At 42.5% G+C, this 20,781-nt stretch overlaps 1 protein-coding gene across 2 annotated transcripts in view; it reads right to left on the bottom strand.

Moving 5' to 3' along the window:
* The window catches only part of LOC126173509 (cholinesterase), a 185,008-nt gene extending 166,427 nt beyond the window's left edge, over positions 1–18,581 (bottom strand). The window contains exon 1 of one of the 2 annotated variants that reach the window (XM_049920962.1): positions 17,940–18,581. In XM_049920962.1, coding sequence (XP_049776919.1) covers positions 17,940–18,203 — 264 coding nt within the window. In that variant the 5' untranslated portion in view covers positions 18,204–18,581. The remainder of the gene's footprint in view (positions 1–17,939) is intronic. The other variant, XM_049920960.1, reaches the window with a different exon arrangement.
* Positions 18,582–20,781: the final 2,200 nt, after the last annotated feature.

Here is a 20,781-nt window from a genome sequence, read left to right as displayed (position 1 = left end):
CGTAGGGGACCGCACCGCCACTTCCCAGCAAATTAGGGACACTGTTGCTCCTGGGGTATCGGCGAGGACCATTCGCAACCGTCTCCATGAAGGTGGGCTACGGTCCCGCACACCGTTAGGCCGTCTTCCGCTCACGCCCCAACATCGTGCAGCCCGCCTCCAGTGGTGTCGCGACAGGCGTGAATGGAGGGACGAATGGAGACGTGTCGTCTTCAGCGATGAGAGTCGCTTCTGCCTTGGTGCCAATGATGGTCGTATGCGTGTTTGGCGCCGTGCAGGTGAGCGCCACAATCAGGACTGCATACGACCGAGGCACACAGGGCCAACACCCGGCATCATGGTGTGGGGAGCGATCTCCTACACTGGCCGTACACCACTGGTGATCGTCGAGGGGACACTGAATAGTGTACGGTACATCCAAACCGTCATCGAACCCATCGTTCTACCATTCCTAGACCGGCAAGGGAACTTGCTGTTCCAACAGGACAATGCACGTCCGCATGTATCCCGTGCCACCCAACGTGCTCTAGAAGGTGTAAGTCAACTACCCTGGCCAGCAAGATCTCCGGATCTGTCCACCATTGAGCATGTTTGGGACTGGATGAAGCGTCGTCTCACGCGGTCTGCACGTCCAGCACGAACGCTGGTCCAACTGAGGCGCCAGGTGGAAATGGCATGGCAAGCCGTTCCACAGGACTACATCCATCATCTCTACGATCGTCTCCATGGGAGAATAGCAGCCTGCATTGCTGCGAAAGGTGGATATACACTGTACTAGTGCCGACATTGTGCACGCTCTGTTGCCTGTGTCTATGTGCCTGTGGTTCTGTCAGTGTGATCATGTGATGTATCTGACCCCAGGAATGTGTCAATGAAGTTTCCCCTTCCTGGGACAATGAATTCACGGTGTTCTTATTTCAATTTCCAGGAGTGTATATTTGCAACATGTTTAAGAGGTGTAAATCTGTAAGGCAAAGCAATTCCCACCAGAAGATTGGCCTGAACATTGCAGTGCTTTAGTGTGGGTACCCCTATTGGAGATGGTACGTCCTCGCCTCCTCTGACGTCTAGCACGTAGTGGACGGGGCCTGGGAAGGACTCGGGCAGCGGCAGTTATTCAGGCGGACGGCTCGTGCTGTGCGTAAAAATTCGCAGGTAACCTTCCACCTCCTGCCTTCTGTCGGTAGCCATGTAGACTGCACTACCACGTAATTCTCGAATTCTTAACTATCTGTACTCCACAAGAGCGCTTTGTACGTTTCTGCTCCGTGTTGAGTCCCATGCTGCTTTCGTCAGCTACCTGTATGTTTCTTCGCCCACTGGTCGCACTCTACATAATTGTTACTGCGAGTTTCGGTGGCAGAGATGTTTTCAATGTCATGGAAGAAGAAATCGGCGATTCTAGTTTATAAAAGAAAGTTTATGATTGTGATCCGGATTTCAATGTGGCAGAATGCGAAGGTAACTAATAAATAAAAGAAAATACTGCTTCGTCTAAATGTGCATTCGTAAAACAACTCTACTATGAAAAGCAGCGTAAAAACCGCACCCAACACGTGTCTGCAGAGCGTGTTCCGTTATCAGTAAGAGCCAGAGGGAGAAAATGTGCCGAACAAAAACAACCCGGTGGTGTCCAAATCGCTATGTAGGTCTTTGAATGCCTGAATGTTTCAAAACATGTCACATTCAAGTTAATTACGCGTGAGAATAGCGTGTACAAGTTTTTCTTAGGAATGAAAACGTGATTCAGTAAACATTTCGTATGTCTGCCAATTTTAATATATCATGTTGTTGTTATCTTCAGTCCTGAGACTGGTTTGATACGGCTGTCCTTGCTACTCTATCCTGTGCAAGCTTCTTCATCTCCCAGTACCTACTTCAACCTACATCCTTCTGAATCTGCTTAGTGTATTCATCTCTTGGTCTCCCTCTACGATTTTTACCCTCCACGCTAAATTTGTGATCCCTTGATGCCTCAGAACATGTCCTACCAACCGGTCCCTTCTTCTTGTCAAGTTGTGCCACAAACTCCTCTTCTCCCCAATTCTATTCAATACCTCCTTATTAGTTATGTGATCTACCCATCTAATCTTCAGCATTCTTCTGTAGCACCACATTTCGAAAGCTTCTATTCTCTTGTTGTCCAAACTATTTATCGTCCATGTTTCACTTCCATACATGGCTACACTCCATACAAATACTTTCAGAAACGACTTCCTGACACTTAAATCTACACTCGATGTTAACAAAATTCTCTTCTTCAGAAACGATTTCCTTGCCATTGCCAGTCTACATTTTATATCCCCTCGACTTCGACCATCATCAGTTATTTTGCTCCCCAAACAGCAAAACTCCTTTACTACTTTAAGTGTCTCATTTCCTAATCTAATTCCCTCAGCATCACCCGACTTAATTCAACTACAATCCATTATCCTCGTTTTGCTTTTGTTGATGTTCATCTTATATCCACCTTATTATGGAAATGGAAGAGGATGTAGATGAAGAAAAATGGGAATATATCATAATAAGAGTTTTAAAATTAGGTAAGGTAGGTTTCACCATTTCAAATGATACATCATACACATCTTTTCGAAAAATATGCTAAAAACTGCAGTCCGACTGCCACATCTAGGGTGAATTTGACCATTGCAAACGAGTTAAACTGACTTATACAGTCAGTCATATAGTGACCTACTGTTTAATGTGGATAACGAACCATAGTGAAAGTTGGCATTTTACACATCCACAAATCATTGCCAGAGGTGATAGAAGCGGTAGAAGTCAGAAAAAAAACTAGAGCAGACTAAGGATTGTACCCTGGACATTTGAACTTGAAGTCTGACATTGGCCCACTAAGCCAAAAAACTAAATCATTTATTTCAATTATACAACAATGTTTCTCCAGTATAATTGTCTTGGCATGTGCTGCGGGATGTCTGGGGAGATGATGAAGCACAACAATGTAAATACATAAACCGGCAACCAGTCACGTTTTTGAAATAGCTATTTATTCATTCCATGAACCAGTTTTTTAACTTTTTCAGGCTCATCTTCAGATGGTTCCTCAAAGGTTGTATAGCAACTGTTAAGCAGTTGTATAGCACATGCTGGTGCTGGAGAAGTTTCGTAATCACAGCGTACATGCATACATATTGTGTAAAAGCGTGTGATGTGGTACCAGCTGGCCGTCACAATACAAGCAGACAGAAGGATACTAACAACAAAAGCCGCTTATACGGTCGCAAGCCAGCGCCCAGCATTATGCTTGAAATAACTATGTAACTTCCGGAAAACCATCTGAAGATGAGCCTGGAAAGGTTCTAAAACCGGTTCGTGGAATGAATAAATAACTATTTTAAAGAAGTGACTGATCGCAGTTTTATGTATCTACACTGAATAAACAGTCACGGATTCTAAAACTATTTTTAAAAAAAGTGACTGATTACAGTTTTATGTATTTACACTGAAAAAAGAGCCACGTATTTTAAAACATCCGTAATGGAAAGTTTAACCTGAAGCATAACATATGTGACAGAGTAAAATTTTATTCAATATTTGAGGGGTAGCTCACTGTATTCATTACTTTTGGACGTCATTCCAGCCGGCTGAAAATAGATACTAAATAACGGTGTGACGTGGACTCATTTTCTGTTTTAAGATGAACGTTTATCAGTTCCATAAGCACTCGATATTTGACGCAGTCATACATGGTGTACCACAGGTGTCTAGTTTGGGTCTTTTGTCGTCTCTAATATACAGAAATTATCGTTCTCTTGCACTGTCAAAAGATGCTGATTTTGTTCTTTTTCAAAGCAAGCATGTATAGGAGTTATGTACAATTTTCACAAGACTCAATTATCACAGTCTGATACTAGCCATATACCTCTACAACCCACTCACACTGACTATTCAAACAATGACATAAAGTAGTAGATTATGTTTAGGAACCTCAGCTAGAAAACTGCCTTACTCCAATAAACCTGATTACAGAGCTATGTGACTAAAAATGAAAAAAAGTTTATTCTACATATTTCCATTCACCAATGAGCTACGGAGTCTACTTCTTATGAGAAAACTCAGCTGAATAGTGATAACTGTCTCGTTATTCGTTAATATCGTTTTTCGTTGTCAGTATCAAGTTTTCTCAACAAACAAATAATACAAAGCATGAATACAACACAAGAATCGAAAACAATCTCTACAAAGACTTCAAGGGCCCAGTATTAGCATAGGAAAGAGTCCGGTACATGGGTACACACGCAGCCAATAACCTGCCAGGGCATATTAAATGTTTTGGGGGTAAGGCAGTTCGGTTTAAAACTGGATTAAATAATTTTATGTTGACCAACTTCTTCTACTCCACTGATGAGTATGTGCACTGAAACTCTTAAAATCAAAATATTATGTGATAAAGTAATTAATATTACCAATGTAATACTATAATTGTTGAATAAAGTTGTTATATTTCATTGCATGTAAATAAAATGTACATCCTTGATATCTTTCCACATCCCAAAGGTACAGCTCCACGGAATGCATGGAATACTATTCGTGTAATGTAAAAAAAAAATTGTAAATTTGTGGTAATATCTTATGGGACCATACTGCTGAGGTCATCGGTCCCTAAGCTTACACACTACTTAATCTAACTTAAACTAACCTACGCTATGGACAACACACACACTCATGCTTGAGGGAGGACTCGAACCTACGACGGGGGGAGCCGCGCGGACCGTGACAAGACGCCCCAGACCAGGCGGCCCGTGTAATGTAAAATAATGTTTCCTGAAGGGCAAAAGACGTGCGAGGATTGCCACAAGTAAAGAAGGTTGCTAACGTGAAGCAACTTCGTACCACACCACATTTGTAACAGCTTCTTTGTCGAACTATTTTCGGCACATGAAGATTTCAGCACGTAGTCATATTTTTAAGATATTAAGCCACGTTTTGCTCGAATAGCCCTCACTAGAAACCTAGTTAAAACCGATAAAAATGTTTTCCCGTGGATGTGTTGTGCAGATCACCATGTCGGAACGAATCTGCAGCTTGTGAAACAATATTTGGTTTTATAGAGCCACGTTTTCTCTTTGCCCGTTTACGGTTGTGTCATTTTTCTAGCACCGGAGCGTAATAGGAAATATTCTTCTATTTTTATAAACTTTTACCAGCTCCAGAATAAACTTTCATTTTGTTGGTAGTATGCATCAACGTTACAGCACAAGTTGGATGTTGGCGAATTCATTGCGCACATAGGTTTTATGGCGAAAAGTAATTAATTCTTTGGCTAACAGGCAATGATAATGGAAGCTGACAGGTGGGTATTAACAGTACCGCTCCTACTGCCGCAAGTCAGCACCCTTCTTCACGCTACGAAAGTAAACAGTATACAGGGTGGTCCATTGACAGCGTCCAGGCCAAATATCTCACGAAATAAGCGCCAAACGAAAAAACTACAAAGAACGAAACTCGTCTAGCTTGAAGGGGGAAACCAGATGGCGCTACGGTTTGCCCGCTAGATGGCGCTGCCATAGGTCAAACGGATATCAACTGCATTTTTTTAAAGAGGAACCCCCATTTTTATTACATATTCGTGTAGTACGTAAAGAAATATGAATGTTTTAGTTGGACCACTTTTTTCGCTTTGTGATAAATGACGCTGTAATAGTCACAAACGTATAAGTACGTGGTATCACGTAACATTCCGCTAGTGCGGACGGTATTTGCTTCGTGATACATTACCCGTGTTAAAATGGACCGTTTACCAATCGCGGAAAAGGTCGATATCGTGTTGATGTATGGCTGTTGTGATCAAAATGTCCAACGGGCGTGTGCTATGTATGCTGCTCGGTATCCTGGACGACATCATCCAAGTGTCCGGACCGTTCGCCGGATAGTTACGTTATTTAAGGAAATAGGAAGAGTTAGCCACATGTGAAACGTCAACCACGACCTGCAACAAATGACGATGCCCAAGTAGGTGCTTTAGCTGCTGTCGCGGCTAATCCGCACATCGGTAGCAGACAAATTGCGCGAGAATCGGGAATCTCAAAAACGTCGGTGTTGAGAATGCTACATTAACATCGACTGCACCCGTACCATTTTTCTATGCACCAGAATTGCATGGCGACGACTTTGAACGTCGTGGACAGTTCTGCCACTGGGCACAAGAGGAATTACGGGACGATGACAGATTTTTTACACGCGTTCTATTTAGCGACGAAGCGTCATTCACCAACAGCGGTAACGTAAACCGGCATAATATGCACTATTGGGCAACGGAAAATCCACGATGGCTGCGACAAGTGTAACATCAGCCACTTTGGCGGGTTAATGTATGGTGCGGCATTATGGGAGGAAGGATAATTCGCCCCCATTTTAACGATGGCAACCTAAATGGTGCAATGTATGCTGGTTTCCTACGTATTTGTTCTACCGATGTTACTACAAGATGTTTCACTGCATGACAGAATGGCGATGTACTTCCAACATGATGGATGTCCGGCACATAGCTCGCGTGCAGTTGAAGCGGTATTGAATAGCATATTTCATGAGAGGTGGATTGGTCGTCGAAGCACCACACTATGGCCCGTACGTTCACCGGATCTGACGTCCCCGGATTTCTTTCTGTGGGGAAAGTTGAAGGATATATGCTATCGTGATCCACCGACAACGCCTGACAACATGCGTCAGCGTATTGTCAATGCGAACTACTCGCTGTTGAGAGGAATGTCGTTACACGTATTGCCAAATGCATTGAGGTTGACGGACATCATTTTGAGCATTTATTGCAATAATGTGGTATTTACAGGTAATCACGCTGTAACAGCATGTGTTCTAAGAAATGGTAAGTTCACAAAGGTACATGTATCACATTGGAACAACCGAAATAAAATGTTCAAACGTACCTACGTTCTGTATTTTAATTTAAAACACCTACCTGTTACCGACAGTTCGTCTAAAATTGTGAGGCATATGTTTGTGACTATTACAGCGCCATCTATCACAAAGCGAAAAAAGTGGTCCAACGAAAACATTCATATTTCTTTACGTACTACATGAATATGTAATAAAAATGGGAGTTCCTATTTTAAAAAACGCAGTTGATATCCGTTTGACCTATGGCAGCGCCATCCAGCGGGCCAACCATAGCGCCGTCCGGTTTCCCCCTTCAAGCAATACTAGTTTCGTTCTTTGTAGTTTTTTCGTTTAGCGCTTATTTCGTGAGAAATTTGGCCCGGTCACAATCAATGGACCACTCTGTATAACTTCTGCATGCCACATCTGAAGATGGAGCTGAAATTATTCGAAAGACAGTATATGTACATAAACAAATAATTCGTAAGTGACTGGCGACAGTCATCTGTACTTGTTTTTGATTAACACAAAGCCACATGTACTACAGTATCCTTAATGGACGAGCTTATCCTGGACTGGCGCTCGCCTGCGCCTATCTGCAGTCAGCTGCAACCGGTCAGGAAGATTTTGTTAGTATTTGCTTTTAGTTGCTGAACTGTCTATCGAATCTACTCGCAGTATCATTGCAACCGACGTCTGTTTCACATTAAGATGTGGTAATGTTCAAGTGTTCCATGCTGTAGACTTGCAGAAGCTAAGTGTGACAAGGTATGGCTAATTGGGGACTTCACAGCGATAAAGACCAGCTTAAGCCCTTTATCTGAGTTTTGTTACGCCAGAGAGAGATACTCAGGAACACGCTGCAGCATTTGCTGACACGCGTTTTTCGCCGTCTATCTGTACCCGCTTCCTGTCTACGAGGCGACTTCGTGGAAGGCGCCGTAACGCCGGTCAAATGATTCACCAGTGCTTACGAAAGACTCATTCGACTCATTCGCTCTGAGTACGAAACACGCACGGTAGCTCGTTTCCTTTTACGATGCGTCATTTTGCAACTCTCTTCGTGTGGCGAATAGTAATGCCTGTAGTACACAAGCCGGACAGACCCCTCGTATGCGGAGTACGCGATTGGTATCTTTTTTCCGGTAACACGTTGACTGATGTCAACAGAAATGTCATCGACAACTCAGAGAAATAAGCTCAACCCTTAAGCGAGGTTATATGAGAAAATACGTGGATATATAAAAACGAATGTAACTTTTACTGTTCGGGAGATAATTGAACCAAATGTTGTCCATGTTCATTGTCTATAATATGGATTTATTCTATTTTTTTTGTTAAATACTGTGATCAGGATGTCGCTGGACACTTCTAGAACATATTCTATTACATGAGGAACTTTTATGGTTAGTTTACTTATCACTTTCTAAATGTGGTATGTTATTCTTATTAATTAGATAAACAATTGTGTACCAGCTTTTGAATACCAGTCTTAGAAGTCTCGCAATATTTTTAAAAATTTATTTCTATGAAACATTGCAATTTTCATTTCAAAAAAATTTAAATAAAGTAGCCCTTTGAAAAATTTTGTACCAAGGGAAGTTGTGTTATAGTATGTACAAATTCTGTAGCAAATTTCACCCTTTTTGTCTGCAATGGTGCAGCAGAAAATATTCCTTGTACACTGAGATGAAGTGACGGAAAACGCAGAACAAAATTTTATTAGGGTCTATGCCAGAAGCAAGTACCTCAAAGTAGGCCATAGTCATACATTTGGTCTTTTTGGTCGTCATGTAATTCCTTTCTTCTAGTCTGATACTTCTGGCGTGTCGTTCGGCAGTGGTATTCTTGAATAGGTTTTCAATGAAGCAATCTGCATCAAATCATAGTCTCATAAGGGTTCTGATTCTTCCAGCACCAGAGGAGCATCATACAAGGAAATTTTAATGATAGTAGATGACCAAAATTTTGTCTTCGGACGTTTCTTTTAAATGAGGTTATTAAAGCTTTCGTTCGGGTTTCCTGATCCATCGTGTGTGCATTTCTTTAATAAATCGTAATTAGTCGCATCGTAAGTGGGCTCAGAGCCTTCGTTACTCCACAGATGTCTCTCTAATGGCAGGAAATAATAAAATATCTCCAAGAAGGTCTATAGGAAAAGGGGCGTGGCACTCACTGCGTATTGGTTGAAACAAGATGGCTTTTACATCATTTGTAGCACGAATCAAACTCTGAAAATTAGAGACAATATTTCTAACATACTACAGAACTAGCTGGCGGAGAAAAAACTTCCTACATTTTTTGGCCAATTTTATATACATCCTACCTTAATGGAGCACGCTGCTCACTTTGGATGGCCGTGTTTGGCGTGAAAATGGTACCAAGCGGTCACGTGATTCTCGACTTGTGACGTCAGATGTACTGTTCGGTTGTATGAAATCAACGCAGTAAGATGGATCGATGTGGAAAGTGACAGAATAGCCGAAAGAAGCTACTGTGTTTGGACGTGCCCACGACCACACTGCGAATGAAACTTCCCCATTTGTTGGTGTATGGAAGCGGAGTGTCCTATGTGTGTTCAAGGAATGGAGGTGTAGCACTTGAGCCAGGATACACGGAATAAGAACAGTGAGTCGTAAAAAAGGAACCCGAAGCGTATGTCAAGCCTTATCAGTAACAATCGGTTTCAAACCCGATAGAAATATCTACAGTCAGTGAAATAGTTTCCCCGAGAGTACCTAGCGAAAGTCCGTTTCTCGCAGCAGCACATGAGGCAATACGTCTTCAAACGGCGAAACAACACGTTAACTTGACAGTCGCGATGTTGTCTCTTTTCAAATAATGCAAAGCGTTGAGTAAATCGATGACCCCAACTGGGCTTTTAACATGTAGAGTGTAAAGGATGTAGCTTAGCCTGTACAGGAATTGAACAAAAATATGGAAACGCTGCAAACATAACCCATTGCCATGCCCAATACGGTGTAGGAATCCCGTTGACATTCAAAACAGGTTTCAGTCGTCACGGAATGGATAAATGCAGGTCCTGTAAGGTGTCCACGGGAATGTGATACCATTCTTCCTGCAAAATAGTGGCATACTCAGATGACGATGATGGAGATGGGTAGCGATGACTCAGCCTTCTCTACAAAGTGGGCCACAAAGGCTCAACAATATTGAGGTGATGTGACTGTGCAGGCCAGGGGAGATGCAGCAGTTCATCCTCGTGCTCACAAAACCATGCGGGCTTTGTAAACAGGGGCCCCGTCGTCTTGAGCGTAATCATTAGGTTCAAATGGCTCTGAGAACTATGAGACTTAACTGCTGGGGTCATCAGTCCCCTAGAACTTAGAACTACTTAAACCTATCCATGCCCGAGGCAGGATTCGAACCTGCGACCGTAGCGGTCGCGCGGTTCCAGACTGTAGCGCCTAGAACCGCTCGGCCACTCTGGCCGGCTCGTAATCATTAGGGAAGAAACATTGTACCATAGGATGGACATGAACAGCCCAAATGGTCATATAAACCAGGGCAATAATGTGACCTTGCTGACTAGCCAAGAAGCTCATGGAAAGCTACGATATAACCTACTCAAGTCATCACCGAACTCCCACCATTTTTCGCTCTTGTGATGTCAACTTGGCCAGCTGTTGGAACAATGTGAAACACGACTTGTTCGACGAAATGGCTGTCTCCAGTTGCTCCATTGTCAACGTTTTATGGCCTCGGCATCAAGTTGTTCTCTTACATGCATTTGCATCACTGATGAATGGTTTTGGAATTCTAGCTCGCCTTACAATACCATGTTTTCGGAGCTCCCTTCGTGTTGTCGTGGTGCCGTTCGAATTCACTGAGCCCCAACTTAATATAGTTACAACTACACAGGACATTATTCTGAACACAAATGACATTTATAAGGAATTGAGGACATTACACAGGTGCTGACGTGGTCGAGGACAACAGCGCCACCTGCTTGCATCGCTAGCACCTGCATTCATGTTCAAGCACACATTTATCCCGTTGTGTCCATATGCTTGTCTAGCATTAGTGGCTCTGACATGATGTTGATGTTTTTCATATCATGACTTGCGCCCACCCACACACGTTACCGAGAACGTGAACCACGATGTTTGTTTCAATATACACGGTGATCAGGTGTTGCACTTTTTTTTCCTCCATCGGAATTAAGAGCATATTGTGAACATTCCCGTCTTTCGAAGATAATGGCCATGTCCACAGGACTGCACACGTGTGTCCCTGGTTTGAGGAACACTCAGGCATTCTGTCGCAAGTTGGTTAATTCTCTATTACCCGTAGTTAATTCCACAGGAAATGTCTGGGGCTATTTGGAACAGTGGAGGGAACGTAGTAATTAATATCTTCCCAATCCCGTGGGATCAAATCACCAATGGATAGAGTTAGCTGGATCTGGCATACGGCAAACCTGAAGGAGCATCTGGACTTTGTCCGCAGCTCGTGGTCGTGCAGTAGCGTTCTCGCTTCCCGCGCCCAGGTTCCTGGGTTCGATTCCCGGCGGGGTCAGGGATTTTCTCTGTCTCGTGATGAGTGGGTGTTGTGTGATGTCCTTAGGTTAGTTAGGTTTAAGTAGTTCTAAGTTTTAGGAGACTGATGACCATAGATGTTAAGTCCCATAGTGCTCAGAGCCATTTGAACCATGTGGACTTTCTTCCTCGCCGAATTGAAGCCATTATCGAGGCTATAGATATGTCACGCGCTATTAGCACGATTCTTGTTGAATTAAAATTATAAATTGCATTTTATAAGCAATAAAAATTTGATGATTATAAAGAATCCGCCTCGATTGCAAATAGAAACCGGATGTTGACCTAAGTTTCGACGCGGATAACCACGCCTTCTTCGGACTACACTAAAAAACAAACTGCCTAAAGAGGCATGGTCCAACATTGATGTCTCTTTAGGCAGTTTGTAGTTTTAGTGTATTCCAAGAAGGCGTGGTTATCCGCGCCGAAAACTATGTCAACATCCGGTTTCTATTAGCAATCGAGGCAGACTCTTTATAATCATTAAATATTTCAAGATTTCTGAAGCGCTGCAATGTTAAAAGTTCTCAAATAAAAATTTGTTTATCCCGTAACTCTTTTATGTAACTAATTACTTCTGATACAAGTACAGTTCGCATGCACAAACATAAAAAATGCATTATTATAGTTGTTTTTTGGTACTCGACCCTCATCATGATCAAAGTCCGCCTCTCGTCGTCTAGTGAACAGCGTTGCTGCCTCTGGACCACGGGGTCCCGGGTTCGATTTTCGACCGAGTCGGGGATTTTCTCCGCCCGGCGACTGGGTGTTTGTGTTGTCCTACATCTACATACATACTTCGCAATCTACCATACGGTGCGTGGCGGAGCGTACCTCGTACCACAACTAGCATCTTCTCTCCCTGTTCCACTCCCAAACAGAAGGAGGGAAAAATGACTGCCTATATGCCTCTGTACGAGCCCTAATCTCTCTTATCTTATCTTTGTGGTCTTTCCGCGAAATATAAGTTGGCGGCAGTAAAATTGTACTGCAGACAGTCTCAAATGCTGGTTCTCTAAATTTCCTCAGTAGCGATTCACGAAAAGAACGCCTCCTTTCCTCTAGAGACTCCCACCCGAGTTCCTGAAGCATTTCCGTAACACTCGTGTGATGATCAAACCTACCAGTAACAAATCTAGCAGCCCGCCTCTGAATTGCTTCTATGTCCTCCCTCAATGCGACCTGATAGGGATCCCAAACGCTCGAGCAGCACTCTAATAGGTCGCACCAGCGTTCTATAAGCGGCCTCCTTTACAATGAATCACATCTTCCTCAATATCATCTCATCATCATTCGAGACGTGGCCAGACTGGAAATGGAAGGATTGGGAACTTGTAAGGGCGCTGATGACCACTATGTTGAGCGCCCCATAAACCAACATCATTATCGTCATCATGATCAAAGGGAGGAGTTTCCTATTAATCTTGATAACTGTGACTGTTGTTTACGAATAACAGAAACAAGTTTTACATAAGCAACATGGACGGTTCTTTTTGTTCCCCCCTCAAGTGTATTCAAGCCTTTCTCCGACCCCCCCCCCCACCCCTCTCACCCCACGCCATTTCCCACCATTATACCGCCTACAGGCAGAAGACAACGAAGATGACTCAACTTTAAAGTGACATTAAGAAACTCTCTCATGCTATGAAAAGGTAGTGCGAGCGTGACCTGACTCAGTTTCTTTCACAAACACATATTCAGAGTTAACGAAAAGTTACGAAACATATTTAACGTTAGAAAGAAAGCTAAAAGCAACAGAATAAAATGGATTGGGCATCTCGACAGAATGAACGCTGACAGACTACCTTACAAAGTCAGAAATTACAATTCGGTAGACTGAAGAAGTCTGGGAAGGCCAAAGAAAAGTTGGCAGGCAAAAGCCTAATACTCAAAGTGCAGTGGAAGAAGAAAAATAAGAGCTATTGTCAGGTAGGTAAATGTCAAGCACGGGTACAGCAAGAGAAATCAATTTTTTTCCTCAGGATGAAAAATAGCAGATTGTGTGCAAAATAAAGAAATCATTACAAAAAACAAATATGTTCAAGTAAGGATTCCTGTCTGGAGGCAGGGAGTAAGAACGGGAGTTAAACGTCGTATCGACGTCAAGGTGATTACATCAGAGTAGAAGTTCAGGTAGAAAGGATAGGGGCCATGGCCTATTTCGAGGAGGCATCCTAATATTGGTCTGGTATGGTTCAGAAAGTCTGCAGGAAATGTAAATACGAATAGTCAGACATGGCTTTTAGCTATTCTCTTCTAGAAAGGAAGTGTACTGCCCGATTACTTACTACCCCTTAGCTTAACGGAAATTATCATAGGAGAAGTCAAAGTACTATAGACAAAGGAAAACATAAGCTGAAAAAAAGGTATAACGGCAAAACGAATCCTCTCAGACCAGCAGAAGCAAAATGAAGGACTTCCCTTGTACATGAGTGATTAGTTTAACTAAAACTACTAGCCTATGCGTTTTGGAATTAAGAATTACAACTGTGAATTCCCTTCTCTTTGTTTGCTGTTGTAACAGTATATTTCATTTGAAATACATCTCACGTTCAATATCCGTGTCGTTCCGCCATATCAGTCGCGCTCATGCCTAGAATACCTGAGACTGCCTTTTATGACGAGCATGATTCTCAATGTACCATCCATCATAACGTCTGCCAACGTAAAGACACGGACCATATCAGAGGGCACTTTTCTGACGTAAATGACGAAAGTAATATTGTCACCTCCCACGTAAGTTGTCACAGTACCTTTTTTCGTGATTCTCTCCTCTTTTTTGAATTGTACGTACACTGGGTACTTCTGTTACCAAAACGTCACCTAAGAAACTGAGATTTTGGTGCACGGAAAAGTCCTCCCTACAGGCGATATGTATATTACTTCTGAATTATGAGATGAATCCACTATATATTAACGGTAGAGAGCACCAGGGAATGTGATTTTACAGGTGGAAATCGTGTCATCAAGAGAACGGAGAGTCAAGAGTGGTGTGGTGTTATCGACAACAAAGATAATCGGTCTGCTTATCGCCTGACGCATTGTGCCAATAAACGCAATACCACACTTCCGATAAATCTACTTCGTGCTCCTCCCACGAGAAAAGTGAAACGTAACTTGTTTCCCTTCATTTGCACCACAGCGACAACATTTCGCACATTTTTTTAGAGTAGAAAGAGTGCTACTAACCAGTTCAATAACAGCACTGAAAGATCTCATAGGCAGAATAGTCTGATGGAGCTCAGCATTTCACATCCTATCTACCAAAGTAGTCACTTTCACTTGATAATGTTCATGGTGTAATCGTACGAAAGCGATTATTACCAGTTCTTGCAAACAGAAAGCTATGTCGCCATATGTATACAGTTAATTCGAAATTCACCTTTACGTTCAAGACTTGTATCGTTCTGCCATGTCTTACCTACACTCTTTTTATGGCGGTGATGATTCGGAAAGCACCACTAAACCTATTCAACCATCATAGCAATACTGCTTTACCATTTTACAGGCAACTTTTCGATGAAAGTAATACTGTCACTGCTTATAGAAGTTGTTATTGTTTTTCCTTTTCTCTCTCCCTCTCCCTCTCCCGCGTCCTACACAGATGACCTATTATTACATAATCTTGTCGTTGAAGAGCTTCTGATTCTCATTCTTCACAGGAGTACCTACTTTTGGTGTAAATACGCTTGTCGTTATAACAACTCGTCGCAGACTGAATGCACTGACGTGATAAGTCATGCGATACCTCTTTATATTGTATCGGATCTCCTTTCGCCCGGCTTAGTATAGCAACTCGAAGAGGCATGTATTCAACAAGTCGTTGGAAGAAAGAAGCTTACTGGCGCTAAACGCCGAGGTTATCAGCGAAATCATTGACGTCCCCTGAACAAATATTGAGCCATGCTGCCGTCCATAATTGCTAAAGTGTTGCCGGTGCAAGATGTGCACTAACTGACCTCTAGCTTGCGGCCCATATATGTTTGCTGGAATTCACGTCGGGCGATCTGGGTGACCAAATCATTCGCTTGAATTGTCCAGAATGCTCTTCAAAACGATTGCGAACAATTGTGTCCCAGTGACATGGCGCAATGTCCTCCATAAAAATTCCATCGCTTTTTAGAAACATGGAAGTTCACAAATGGCTAAAAATGGTCCCCACGTAGCTGTATATAACTATTTCCAGTGAAAGATCGGTTCAGTTGGACCAGAGGGCCCAATCCTTTCCATGTAAACACAGGCCATATCATTATGTAGCCACCACTTTCTTGCACAGTGCCTTGTTGACGACAACTTGGGTCGATGGCTTCGTAGGGTTTGCGCCACACTCGAACTCCAACATCGGCTGTCATCAAAGAAATCAGGATTCATCTGACTAGTACACAGTTTTCCAGTCGTCTAGGGTCCAACCGATATGGCCACGACCCCAGGAGATGTGCTGTAAGCGATGTCTTGCTGTTAGCAAAGCCACTCGTGTTGGTTGTCTGTTGCCATAGCCCATTAACGCTGTATTTCGCCACACAGTTCTAACGGATGCGTTCGTCATATGTCCTATATTGATAGCCGCAGATATCTCACGCAGTGTTGCTTGTCTCTTAGCACTGGCAATTTTACGCAAACGCCGCTGCTCTCGGTCGTTAAATGAGTGCCGTCGGCCATTGCGTTGTCCGTGGTAAGAGGTAACACCCGAAAACTCATATTCTCGGCACGCTCTTGAGATTGTGAATTTCGGAAAATTACATTACTATCGATTTGAAAAATGGAATGTCCCATGCGTCTAGCTCCAACTACCATTCTGCGTTCCGTCTGTTAATTCTCATTGTGTGAACATAAATAACGTCGGAAACCACCATCTGTATGTGTACATACCGCTGTCCCATGACTTATGTCAATGTTTGTATAGCCCCTGTGTATGGCATAGCTGCTTTGAGCGGAGCAGTAATACCTTTCCGGTATATCATCAGCGCAAACAGATTTGCGATTGATTGTTTGCTTGTATGAATGTGAATGAAAGAGAAGAAAGAAGCAGCAATAACCAGTAATCAAAGAAGTTATAATTATCTCATATCGTACATGTAGCGGATTGAACACTGTACTTTACCATCTGGTGCAACTGACAGTTTCAGTTTACCTCTCAAACGAGTAGGTAACCTTGTCCATTGTATCTCATTTTAAGGTTAACAGCTGTCAGTATTATTAAACACCATCGTATTACAATTGCAACCAATCATTTAATGAACTAGGGTATTCCTTTATTTGCATTACTAGTTTCGAGTTATTGTATCCCTATCTTCAGATTAGACTTGCAGAAAATTTACATTACAATTTTCGAAGCATCGCGCTGGGCGCTGGAAGTTGTTTCACTCTGATGAAAGATACTACGGAGAAACTGCTTCGAATGATAGTTTTTCTGCAAATTATGTTGCCTTATTTTTACTTTCCGCCTTTTAGACGCAACTCTGAATACTTATATATACATCAAGAAGGTTAGAATCCATATTCTGACCTCCTTGATCTACATTCGTACCATGCAAAACACCGTGAGGTGCATGGCAGAGATAATGACAATGTTAAGTAAACAATTATTTCACTCAGTGTGTCAAAAATATATTCAGCAAATTTGGACACAGTCTTTACATAAGGCCCTACATGGTTTTCGTCTTACTATCTTGCATCGAACCATTTAAGGTTGTATGTTTTATTTTCTGTGTGATGTTTACAAAGCATCACCGACGTTGATCATGTCAACACTCTCGAGCACCTTCGTGATCTTTTTACATTTCTAACGTTTATAGTCGCTGAAAATTATTTGTATTACAAGCCGTCACAGTCCAGAAGCCGTGAGATGGTCTCGAAGCCTGTACCTTCTGCCGCAGCTCGAGTACTCCTGTCCTCGCTGGCTCTCTAGCCTTGCCGTCGGGTGGAAAAAGTAGTTTGATCCGGTTCTATGTACACTCACTCTTACTTCACAAAGGGCTAAGCGTCGTTACTCGCTCCTAAACCATTTTATTGAAACATACCATAAGGGAGTTGACAGACAACACTGCGTAGCAAAACACTGTCAACATTATTCGATTATGGACATGGGCCCACAAATTTGACGCGTTATGAAGTTCAAAAGTACTGACGGTTTAAGAAACGAGGAGATTCTTTAAAGAGGAGATGAGGGAAGATCTGTGGAAAATTATTATAACCAGACGAGTGCAGCAAAGTGGGCGTTTAATTAAATAAAAGGGGATGATAAAAGTCAATAACACAGACATGTGAACAGGAAGAGAGCAAGGGAAATGTACGGTTAAGCAATATACATCGGCAAAATAGAGGCCACGACATTTAAGACGAGATGAAGAGAACAGCGAAGACATTTCAAGCTTCAAGCAGTTCAAGATCAACAAAAAATTAGTAGACAACATTCGTTTGTTTACTGTTGCCCTTGTCTTTCCTGCGTCGATTTCCCTCAGAAGAGACAATGGTTCTGCCTTCTTCAGGAAAAGAAGAAGAAAGAAACGTGTGCTTGCTGCTTACCTGCTGGTACCGGTATCTGTCGTCGAAGCCTGGCCTGTTCCTGTCGTAGCCGTACGTGGACTCAGGAGGCGGCTGGCTGAGACCATAACGACGGCCATTGAGCACGTAAGTCCTGTAGTTGGGGTCCCCGGGGGTCGGTGGTACGAACACTCCGTCCCTATTGTAGTAGCCACCACCCGGCACTTGTTGACACAAAGCGAACTGCACTGACAACGCTGACAACAATGTCAACAACAACGGCGTCTTCAGCGCGGTCGCCGCCATTTTTGACGCCACCGTTGTCTTCGTATCCAGGGCAACGCCCTCACACAAAACACGCGCGTTCGTCTGTATGCATGTGACTACCGCACACGGACGCTGTCCGCAGCTGCCACAACCCACGCGCGATAGACAGATGTCGACTCACTGCTCAGCGTGTCATCAGTCTACTGCTGTCATTTACAAGAAAGTATACGTAAACATATGCGTGACACTTGGGTACGAAAGCACTTGCACCAACCTCATCGCAAGGTAGCTATTGACGGCTGTTCCACGCCCGTCTATTTAAAGAACAGCCATCTCTAGCACTGGTTTGAATTGTACTGGACATCAGGCTTGTCCTTGAAACGTTTTCGCTAACGTTCACCTGGTAGCGCTACCTGCCGTTTTACGAGATTTCTCCCCCTCTGGTGTACCAGAGGAAAGCGTCCTTTTGTCTTTGCGTCGGCGTCCTCACAGTTGGCAAGTTTCCGGGCAGGTGTCAGCAGCGATCGCAGCTCGCGCGCTCCAGGAGAGGTAGCGCGCGTACGACCTGCAGAGGTGCTCCCTAGATGGCAGCAGAGGAAGAGGTTGGAAGCAGCTGCGGCTTACGGGATGGAAGTGAACTGTGAAGCTACTACGTCTCGGACTACGGAGCGGAGGATTTTTCAACGTTTACGGTTCTGCGCTGTGAATGTCACTAATCAGAAAATATTGAGACTGGATTTCTATAGAACATCCAACTTGAAATATCGTACACACTTTGTAGGACTAGTACAACATTTACTTTCGTTTTCACAATGTGTCAGGATGTTTCGTTCTGGCAATGGTTGATCGGAATTCGCTTGTTCGTTCAATAATATACTTCGAAATGTGAGAAAATTCCTTCACCGCAGCTTATCGACTCTAGTTAAATCATATTATAAAGGCCCAATACCATGTGATCAACAATGAGTGATTCGACACAGGGCAGGTTTAAGGCCGCGCGGAACCCGTAGCACCAGTGAAAATGTACAGTCGCTACTTCGAACTATGTATCAGTTTATTTTAACGTATTATTTTGGAACCGTTTGTTTTAAGGTATTATTCTGCAGATCAACTATAATAAAATTTTATTTCACTAATTTAAGCACTTTGAACGATACGTGTTTGCCATAAAATAATGACTAGGGTGTTGTTCTTGCTTTCACAAAGTGGAAGGAGGAAGGCATTAACTGTCTTAGGTTTTTACCATCGCTCGAATTACTGAAAGCCGAACTGACTGTTGCCTTCTGTTGTATCCGCTTATTTCGTAGAGTGTCACAGAACTGATCTTAAATCAGTGTCGCCAATTTAATGGTTTTACCACTAAATATGGTGGTTTTGAGTACCTGTCTAATGCGCCAATTTTGCATCTAGCGGCCAGTGTGAGTGTCGCGTAATCCCCATCGCGCTTTTGGCTTTATATGCAGTTTGTATGGGATAATATTTTAATTAACTGTACGTTGCTTATTGTTGCGGGCACAACAGATAAAATGCGATTCTTTACTTTCTGCAGCTGAAAATATTTTAACATTGTGCACATTGATCTATTACGTGGGGATTCGCATAACACTAAAAGATGTTCCTGCTGTGCACGTATGACCTTTAATTTGCAAACAATTTTTATATAACCCTGATCTGGCTTGTTAGAAATGGAACACGGTATCATTACTGTAACTAATTAAGAAATTAAACATGTCCTTCGCTACTCTCATCTCTGAAATGCACTGAAAACTACTCTTATTACACGTACAGGAGTTACAGTGTGCTATGTTCGCTAAACGTAAAAGCTGCACTGGATTTTTTAATATATGAACACTTTTGATTGCCACGACGAACACGAGAGCATGAAACTAAAAAATGAAATTTGCGTTTTGTATTATTAGCCAGAACAGGTTTCATCACAGCAGTCTTTGATATCCCACAAGTAAAATTTTATTGCTCTGATTTACTTAAATTAATTACGTCACTGCCCATGTTCACTTGAAAATGACATAATAAAATCCACCATTCATCTCTGAGGTCTCCGGGAAGCTGAAAGAAATAATTTTAATGTACCGTTACCTGCCCGCTTAATTGAGGGAAAACTGCTTTCATTAAATTTAATTTGAATTTGCCGCGGCAGCGGTTCCCGCGATCTCTGCACAGCTCTGCGTCATGAAAAATTCTAAATATGTTGAAAACGGCCAAAAATTGGGGATGAAATACTGGGAAAGCTAGCAATAAATTATTAAAAGTATTTTTAACAATTCTTTTATTTAAAAATCAACATAAATTTAAAGTACGCACCTTTTTCATTCATCAGCCTCCAATGGCGTCTTCCTCGAACAAGGAACAAAAGAAAGCTAACCAAGCATTCAATCGAGCGTTACAGGCTCTTACAACTTAACGGCTACAAGAAGACAGAGAGAGTTATGTTTTAACCTCCACTATTTACAGGCAATTTAATATGCACCTTTGTTATCTTTTTGAATTATCATTGTCTGCTTTGATTTCTACACTCGCCGACCACAGACGTTATTTGCAAAATACAGATACATAATTACTGCAGAAACATAAAAATGAAAAATATATTTTTTTAATT

Source organism: Schistocerca cancellata, chromosome 1 (assembly GCF_023864275.1).
Source record: "Schistocerca cancellata isolate TAMUIC-IGC-003103 chromosome 1, iqSchCanc2.1, whole genome shotgun sequence".
NCBI lineage: Eukaryota > Metazoa > Arthropoda > Insecta > Orthoptera > Acrididae > Schistocerca > Schistocerca cancellata.
Note: the sequence above shows the minus strand (reverse complement) of the source record. Positions and strands in the feature narration are given on the sequence as shown.